This window comes from Pan paniscus, chromosome X (assembly GCF_029289425.2).
Source record: "Pan paniscus chromosome X, NHGRI_mPanPan1-v2.0_pri, whole genome shotgun sequence".
NCBI classification, from domain to species: Eukaryota; Metazoa; Chordata; class Mammalia; order Primates; family Hominidae; genus Pan; species Pan paniscus.
In genome coordinates this window covers 153,881,315-153,890,814 of record NC_073272.2, presented here as the reverse complement: position 1 = coordinate 153,890,814, position 9,500 = coordinate 153,881,315, and the positions used below count along the sequence as shown (strand labels likewise).

At 41.3% G+C, this 9,500-nt stretch overlaps 1 protein-coding gene across 1 annotated transcript; it reads right to left on the bottom strand.

Moving 5' to 3' along the window:
• Nucleotides 1-7,375: 7,375 nt before the first annotated feature.
• LOC106634335 (cytochrome c-like) lies at nucleotides 7,376-9,161 on the bottom strand. The gene has a single exon (XM_034949763.4). The coding sequence runs from the start codon at nucleotides 8,770-8,772 to the stop codon at nucleotides 8,455-8,457; it is 318 nt and encodes a 105-aa protein (XP_034805654.1). The 5' UTR covers nucleotides 8,773-9,161; the 3' UTR covers nucleotides 7,376-8,454.
• Between the last annotated feature and the right edge of the window lie 339 nt (nucleotides 9,162-9,500).

Genomic DNA, 9,500 nt, shown 5'->3' with positions numbered 1-9,500 from the left:
AGGCAGGAGAATCACTTGAACCCGGGGGGCAGAGGTTGCAGTGAGCCGAGATCACACCACTGACCTCAGCCTGGGCGGCAGAGAGAGACTCCGTCTCCAAAAAAAAAAAAAAAAATCTTAAAGAAGTAAATATGTGTGCTGTTCTGTTTACTCCAGCAACTCTTCTGACTTTGGTACCATTGTCTGCAAAGTTTTTCTCTGTAATTGATCAATTTTCTGCATTTTCTGTCTTTCCATTCCTCTAGCAGATGAATCTAAATTCTTGTTTGCTTTTGCTTATGAGAAAGTCTGATATTTATGGCAAAGAATTCCTCAAGGGTTTTGAATGCTCCCATTATTTTCTCTAGTCATTTACAGAAACACTTAGAGGAATTTCTCCCACCAGGGGGATCTATGATTATTTGCTATGTAGACGACTTGCTACTAGTAGCCTCAGAAACTGAAGAGCAATGCAAAACTGATGCTTTGGCTTTACTGCAATTTCTCATCTGGCGGGGACATAAGGTCTTGCTAGACAAATTGCAATAGTGCTAACCTGAGGTGAAACAATTAGGGCATCTGTTGTCAGCTGTGAAGAAAGAGAAAAAGAAGCTGATCCTTAGGCAGGAAGTATAAACAACGGGAAAGACTCTCTTAATAAATATGAATCTCCCTTTTGGAATACCAGAGCATTTGAATCAGACAGAAAAAGTCATTTTATTCCTACTGTCATCCAGTAGCATAAAAAAATTAATGAATTAATTAACAAATTAATGAATCCAGCTCTGAAAGACTCATTGGCTAAGATTCTGCAACCTACAATGTTAAGATGGCCTGGAACTTTCCCACTAGCCTTGTTTAAAATTACAGCCACTCCTTTAAGCAAGCATGGCCTAGCTCTAACTTGGGTCCAAGACCAAGTCCTGTGGCTGATTTTTTTTAATATTTTTATTTATTTTTATTTTTTGAGAAAGAATCTTGCTCTGTTGCCCAGGCTGGAGTGTGGTGGCATGATCTCAACTCACTGCAACTTCTGCCTCCCAGATTCAAGTGATTCTTCTGCCTCAGCCTCCCAAGTAGCTGCGATTACAGGCATGTGCCACCACACCTGGCTAGTTTTATTTTTTTGTATTTTTTGTAGAGATGGGATTTTGCCATGTTGGCTAGGCTGGTCTTGAACTCCTGGCCTCAGGTGATCCACCTGCCTCAGCCTCCCAAAGTGCTGGGATTACAGGCATGAGCCACTGTGCCTGTCCTTCCTGTGCCTGATTTAACTGAATCCTCCCGTAATCATACTCAATACTTAATAGGGCTTTTCTCTTCTTTAGAAACCATGAGACTTAAAAAGTCAGAAGGATCTGGAGGTAACCCTCCAAAGAAGTCCACCATCCCGGTTGACTGGGAGGTTTCCTCTGCATCAAAGCTTTTCCAGGGGAAAGGCCTGGGCTGCCACTGTGCTGAGAGGAATACTTTCAAATGCTACTGATCACCTACAGGGCCATCCGAGAGAAAGAAAAACGCAGCTGGACCCTTGGGAGGATTGCATTGTGGTTGCCACAAAGGACTTTTCCTGTAACTGGTATTGGCTGCTCTATCCACAGTAGTAGTTATTTGAATTACTGTAAGACTCACAGTTTTACTAACAAACATGTTATTTGTTAACTTTGAAATTGATCTGTTTGGAATAATTTGATGCTGGGAAGACATAATCTCATCAAGCTGTAGGAGGCCCTCACTCATAGCCCAGCAGCGATTAGCTACAAAACAGTTCTACAATATCATCATTAGCAGGTCTATTCATATTTAAGGAAACAATTAGATATTGGGAGTATGACTATAGAACAGATGAAAAGAACAGCATCTAATCAATAGACAAATAGAAAGCTGGCATATATAGACAGAGGCTGCGAAGACAGGTATAATGTCACTTCATTAATTGTACAATGTAAGTTCTCTCCAGTCCCAGTATGGATAGATAAACAAAGGGTTGTCTGTTATCCAGGGAGACTTAATAGGCTGTTATAATAACATAACTTGATTGGGACTGATGCCTGAGAAAGTGCCAATAGGATGAGTTTTCCTCAACTAAAAACAGATAGGGTAGTTTGGGCTCGGTGGTTCATGCCTGTAATCCCAGCACTTTGGGAGGCCGAGGTGGGCATATCACCTGAGGTCGAGAGTTCGAAACCAGCCTGACCAACGTGGAGAAACCCTGTCTCTACTAAAAATACAAAAATTAGCCGGGCGTGGTGGTGCAAGCCTATAATCCCAGCTACTCGGGAGGCTGAGGCAGGAGAATCACTTGAACCCGGGAGGCGGAGGTTGCTGTGAGCTGAGATCACACCATTGCACTCCAGCCTGGGCAACAAGAGCAAAGCTCCATCTCAAAACAAACAAACAAACAAAAAACAGATAGGGCTGTGTACATTACACCCTGGAAGTTCATAGTAAGACTTTGATCCGCTGGGCGCGGTGGCTCACGCCTGTAATCCCAGCACGTTGGGAGGCCAAGGCTGACGGATCATGAGGTCAGGAGATCGAGACCATCCTGGCCAACATGGTGAAACCCCATCTCTACTAAAAATACAAAAAATTAGCCAGGCGTGGTGGCAGGCGCCTGTAGTCACAGCTACTCAGGAGGCTGAGGCAGGAGAATGGCATGAACCCGGGAGGCGGAGCTTGCAGTGAGCCGAGACCACACCACTGCACTCCAGCTTGGGTGACAGAGCGAGACTCCGTCTCAAAAAAAAAAAAAAAAAAAAAGACTTCGATCCTAGATATGGCCATAGGTATCTTTGTAGTTCACATTGAGAAATACCATTCAGGAAGACAAAACAATTACCAAAGTGCCTACATTATTATTGTCAATATGATGTTACAGGGCCAGGCATGGTGGCTCATGCTCGTAATCCCAGCACTTCAGGAGGCCAAAGTGGGTGGATCACTTGAGGCCAGGAGTTTGAGACCAGCCTGGCCTGGTGGTAGGCACCTGTCATTCCAGCTACTCAGGAGGCTGAGGTAGGACAATCGTTTGAACCCAGGAGGTAGAGGTTGCAGTGAGCTGAGATCGTGCCACTGTACTCCAGCCTGGGCAACAGAGCAAGACTCCTCAAAAAAAAAAAAGTTACATATATATATATGTATATATATGTGTATATATATGTGTATATATGTGTATATATGTATATATCTATATATGTATATATGTGTATATATGTATATATCTATATATGTGTATATATGTATATATCTATATATGTGTGTATATATATGTATATGTCTATATATATATACACACACACACATATATGATGAAAACTCAAGAAATTCTGGGGGTCTTACAAGGACCCCCATTCATTAAAAATTTATAAGACTCCAGAGTTAAACTACTCCTTAAGCTTGGATTGGATAAGATTTTGTAAGGAGCCACAAAATAATATTCAAATGGTTAGCCATTTGAAAGCTCAGGCAATGAAGATGTCATGACAGCTAGTACAATTAATGTGTGATGGAGGGAAATGTTTACACATTTGCCTACAAAGAATCTGATTGAACCCTGAACCATTGATGTGATATATTTGAAGGTTGTCCTCCAAAGCAAGTATTGTACTGAATTCAAAAACTGATGCTATTGCAATTGTGGTCATTGTTTTGCATTTTACTATGGGCTAGCTGGATATTTAGGCATCTGCAACTTGCCCAGAAGAAGGTAAAAGCAACAATGGTGTTAATTAAATATCGCAATGTTATTATTTCATAGTAACACAGGAAGAAGATTGTAAGAGCAAATACAGATTAAAAACAAGAGGCTTAATTCTCTCTGTTGAAAATAAGGTAAGAGACTCCCTGCACCTTTTTCCTTTATCTTTTGGAATTTCTTTCTCTGTCCTTTTCAAATGTATGTAGATGTTTTTAATGGCTAAAGAAGCTCTGGCCAGTTTCACAACTCAGGAATGTTTCCTCTCCTCTGGGATCCGGGAGCCAGCTTTTCGAAATGTAATTAATCATCCAGGAAGATAACTCTCTTCATCTCTCAGTTTCAGCTGCCACCTGGCTCCGAATTGTGAAACCTGCCTACTGTAGTGGATACAGACCCACTTAGCTGTATAGAAGAGTGAGGCCCTTTCTGTCTTTTGTTTTTAATTAAATTTCCCCAACATACTCCATAGCAATGGGGAAAGGACAACACCTGTTATAATAACATAACTTGATTGGGACTGATGCCTGAGAAAGTGCCTGGTCAGATGAGTTACATTTCCCCAACATACTCCATAGCATTGGGGAAAGGGAACAACTCCTTTCCCCATTGCTATGGAGTATGTTGGGGAAATTTAATTAAAAACAAAATCTTCTCCCAACCCAGAAAACCTCTCCACAAAAGTAGAAGAGAAAGAAAACAATTTATAATTGAATAAGCATTAAACCAGAATGCGGTGTGCATCACAGGTAACCCATTGGAGGCATTGCAAAGACAGAAAGGAAGAAGACTAGCGCCCTAGCAGCCCCTTTGGGTCATGGCCTCGTCCCAAGGATGCAGAGGGCGGGCACTGAGACCGTGAAGGCATGAAAGGAGAGGAAGGACTTGATTTGCGAGTTGTGCAAGTCATAGAATTGGCAATATCCCCTCCCCAGGGGTTCACACTGTGCATTTTCTCCAGCAGGCAATTGTGATGGGACCAGAGAATTGCCAATGGCTCCCTTGCAATGTAAAAGTGCCCAAGTTCCGATATGTGTAAGCAAATGCCTCTGCCCTCAAAGGGAGATGCATCTCAATGCACTGTTGCTTTTAAAGGAAGAGAGTACTTTGGTCAGCTTCCTGGCATTGCTTAAAAACAAGACCCAAAATGGACCTTGTAATAAGACCCTACAGAATCCTTCTTGAGGATCTTCAGCCTGGAAGTCTTTTTTTTTTTTTTTTTTTTTTAAAGAAAAAACAAATTTTGACCACTGCCTGACATTATACACAAAAAAATCAATTCCAGGTATGTTGTAGATCTAAGAACAAAAGGCAAAACAATAAAGCTTGTAGAAGACAACAGGAGAATATCTTCAGGACCTGGGGCTTGGGAAAGATTTCTGCTTTGCTTGCTAGGAGGCTGTCTGACTCCTCCTTTGGCCAACAATGGAGTTGGCAGGGGGTTTCCATGCACCCCGTTGCTTTTGTGTTGCTATGCAGAAGAGTGGAAATGCTGTCTCTCACTACCACCTTTACGTGTTTCTACCCAGTATCCTTTTAGAAGAGATGTTCTTTCTTTTTCAAGGAACGCCTGTCGAAATGCATCAAATGCCTAGTCAGCAACTAGTGATCCTGTGAGTTTCCTCCTTTAATTTGCTGAGTAATGAATTCTGTGGAAAGATTTCCTGATGTTGAATCACCTCTGTATTTCTGGAGTAGACCCGAAATTCTATTCTATTCATAATAATAGAATATTATGTCTTGGTCAGACATAATGTCTTATTCTTTTGCTATATCGCTGGAATCCATGTGCTTATCTTTTATTTACAATTTTTGCATTTGTAATCAGAAGTGACAGTTGTTCACAGGTTTCTTTTTGTACTCTGTTTAGGAGGTTTGGGCATCAACCTAGGTTTAGGTATTGTTGGCTTTATGATATGTTTTTGTGTGGACTGGAATAGTTTAAATGATATCAGAATTATTTTGTCTTGAAAGATTATATAGGACTTGGCTTTGAAACTACTTAGGGTTGGTACTGTTTTTATGCAGAATCCCCTCTCTATTTTATTTTATTTGACACAGGGTCTCCCTCCATTGCCAGGGCTGTAGTGCAGTGGCATGACTGTAGCTCAGTGCAGCCTCAAATTCCTGGGCTCAAGCGATCCTCTCACCTCACCCTCCTGAGCAGCTAGGACTACAGGTGTGTGCCACCACGTCCAGCTAATTTTTTAATTTTTGTTTTTGTAGAGATGGGAGTCTCACTATATTGCTCAGGCTGGCCTCAAACTCCTAGACTCAAGTGATCCTCCCACCTTGGCCTCCCAAACTGTTGGGATTACAGGCGTGAGCTACTGAGTCTGGCTTCCTTCTCTACTTTAAAATGGTAATTTGTAGACTCAAATTTTCCAGTTCTTGTTGGGTTTTCAGAAAGTTATATTTTGTTAGGAAATTATCAATTTTTTTCTGTTGTTAAAGAATCAGCTTTTGTATTTATTTACAATTTTTACTATTTTATGTTTTTTATTTTATTCATCCCAGTTTTAATCTTTATTCTCTTTTTCCCCCTTCCTTTGTTTCCCCTTTGGCTTCTCTCATTCTTTTTCTGGTTGTCGTTGACTTTTGATCTATCCTCCTTAATCATGCATATCTTGACTATTCTAACTGCCCCTCGTGGAAAGCTTGAGTTGTGTGTAGAGGTTGGGGTAAGACATGTTCTTCTTTTCACGATGCTCTCGAAGCTTGTCGCTTCTGTATGCTCTCCTCTTTAATCCAATGATTGCTTAAGATAAGTTTTTTCTTTTCAACTTCTTACTTTGAAAATGTAAAAACCTACAGAAAAGTTGCAAGAACAGTACAATGATTTGGTCTCATCATTTGATATACTATTCAGGCATAAAAAGAAATAAAATACTGATCCATGCCACAACACAGATGAGCCTTGGAAGCATTGTGCTGAGTGAAAGAAGCTACACACAAAAGGCCACATAGTGTATGATTCCATTCATATAAAAGATCAGAATAGGCAAATCCATAGAGACAGCAAGGAGATGAATGGTTGCCAGGGGCTAGAGGAGGGGGGAACGGAGATTGATTGCTAACAAGTAATGGGTTTCTTTTTGGGGTGATGAAAATGTTCTGGAATTATTAGTGATGGTGGCACAACATTGTGAGTATACTAACAACCACCGAATTGTATGTATGCTTTAAAGCGGGTAATGTGATTACCTTTTTTTTTTTTTTTTTTTTTTTTTGAGACAGAGTCTCTGTCACCAAGGCTGGAGTGCAGTGGTGTAATCTCGGCTCTCTGCAGCCTCCGCCTCCCGGTTCAAGGGATTCTCCTGCCTCAGCCTCCTGAGTAGCTGGGACCACAGATGTGCACCACCACGCCCAGCTAATTTTTGTATTTTTAGTAGAGACGGGGTTTCACTATGTTGGCCAGGCTGGTCTCGAACTCCTGACCTCAGGTGATCCGCCCGCCTCGGCCTCCCAAAGTGCTGGGATTACAGGCGTGAGCCACCATGCCCGGCCTATTGTTTTTTTTAATTTTGCCTTTAAAATTGTGAATTACATGAAAATACAGAAAATGTATACAGACAGTTTATGACTAAAAATAAACCACCAACTACTGATGACAATAAACCTGAAACAAAGTAGAAATATACTAAATTTACTAAAACAGACAAAAAAAGAAAGGCCGGGCATGGTGGCTCACACCTGTAATCCCAGCACTTTGGGAGGCCGAGGCGGGTGGATCACTTGAGGTCAGGAGTTTGAGACCAGCCTGGCCAACATGGTGAAACCCCGTCTCTACTAAAAATACAAAAATTAGCCGGGCGTGGTGGTGGGTGCCTGTAATCCCAGCTACTCGGGAGGCTGAGACAGGAGAATCACTTGAACCTGGGAGGTGGAGGTTGCAGTGAGCCGAGATCATGCCACGCCACTGCACTCCAGCCTGGGTGACAGAGTGAGACTCCGTCTCAAAAAAAAAAAAAAAAAAAAAAGCAAGCAAGCAAGCCCTAGTAACCCTAAAAGTATAAAACAGATTGAAGCAGCGGTTTAAAAATCTTCCCACAAATAAAACAGCCGGCCCACATGGTTTTACAGACAAGTTCTACCAACTCTACAGACTCTGCCAGAGAATTGAAAAGGAAGGACCATTACCCAACAAAACCTTAATATTAACTAGGCAAAGACAGAACAAGATAGGAAGATTGTAGGTCCATTTTGGTCTGGAATACAGAGACAAAAGTCCTAAACAAAAATTTTTCTTTTTTTTTTTTAATGCAGGGAATTATAATTAGATTGGCATAGTTAAGGCCAAAACTATAGACATGGCTACCTTATTTATCTTCAACCCTTGCCTTTAAGAGACAAATGAACACAAAACACAGGTGAATCTTGCTTGGTTCTAAGACAGTGAAGGAATTTCCCCAGTATTTAAATATATTCACATAACCAGTTATATAAATCTAAATATAAAACCAATCTCCAGTAAGTTTTAAGACGGCACTCACCATCTTTGTGAAAAGTTGAACATTACTAACGAAGTCTAATCATATCTTTAGAAGGGGTAAACAGTGATAGCATTTACTGAATTGGAGTTACTATTAAAATTCAAGAACTGAACGTATTCATTTAACCACAAACCAGACTTAGTTTTAAATCAGGACTGCTCAAAAAAATATTCTGTCAGTCATTCATGATCTGAATTCTGGTGTATGAGATCTATTAAAGGATGGTACACATACAAAAGTCATGAGACATTTCTGTTTTGTAATAAACAAGGCAGTGGCCAATTATTACTCATTAGTAGCTTTTTTGAGAAAAGCTATCAAGTCTGCCCTTTCTTCCTTCTTCTTAATGCCGACAAAGATCATTTTTGTTTCAGGGATGTGCTTTTTGGGATTCTCCAAATACTCCATCAGTGTATCCTCTCCCCAGGTGATGCCTTTGTTCTTATTGGCAACCGTGTAAGAGTATCCAGCGGCCTGACCTGTCTTCCGCCCGAAGAGACCATGGAGATTTGGCCCAGTCTTGTGCTTGCCTCCCTTTTCAACGGTGTGGCACTGGGAACACTTCATAATAAAAATCTTCTTGCCTTTCTCAACATCACCCATATTTAATTCTCCTTTTAGTCGCTGGCACAGCGAAGATTCCCGCTCCGAAGCTGGACGTCCCCACTCTCACAAAAATTTTTCTAAACCAAATCCAAATGTGTATAAAGGAAAATAGCCAATAATGACCAAGTTCAGCGAATGTCAGTAAAGCAAGGTGATTTAATATTAGAATGTCCATAAATGTCTTTTTTTTTTTTTTTAACAGAGTCTTGCTCTGTCGCCCAGGCTGGAGTGCAGTGGCGCGATCTCGGCTCACTGCAAGCTCCGCCTCCCGGGTTCACGCCATTCTCCTGCCTCAGCCTCCCGAGTAGCTGGGACTATAGGCGCCTGCCACCACGCCCGGCTAATTTTTTGTATTTTTTAAATAGAGACGGGGGTTTCACCGTGTTAGCCAGGATGGTCTCGATCTCCTGACCTCGTGATCCACCCACCTCTGCCTCCCAAAGTGCTGGGATGACAGGCGTGAGCCACCGCGCCCGGCCCATAAGTGTCTTTTAACCCAGGAGCAGGATAAAGGAGAAAGACGCTGGTCATCTCGTCAAGTGCAGAAAAAGCATTTGCTAAAATTCAACACTTATTCATAACAAAAACTCTTAATAAGCTGGGAATAAAAGGGAACTTCCTAGACTTGATAAAATACACACATAATTGTATTAATAGAGAAATGTTAGAAATATTTTCTTTCCTTTTTTTATATATATTTTTTATTTTGAGGTGGAGTCTCTGTC

Bases quoted from the DNA above. Each gene is read 5' to 3' on its own strand.
- LOC106634335 (XM_034949763.4), bottom strand. From the start codon at position 8,772: ATGGGTGATGTTGAGAAAGGCAAGAAGATTTTTATTATGAAGTGTTCC.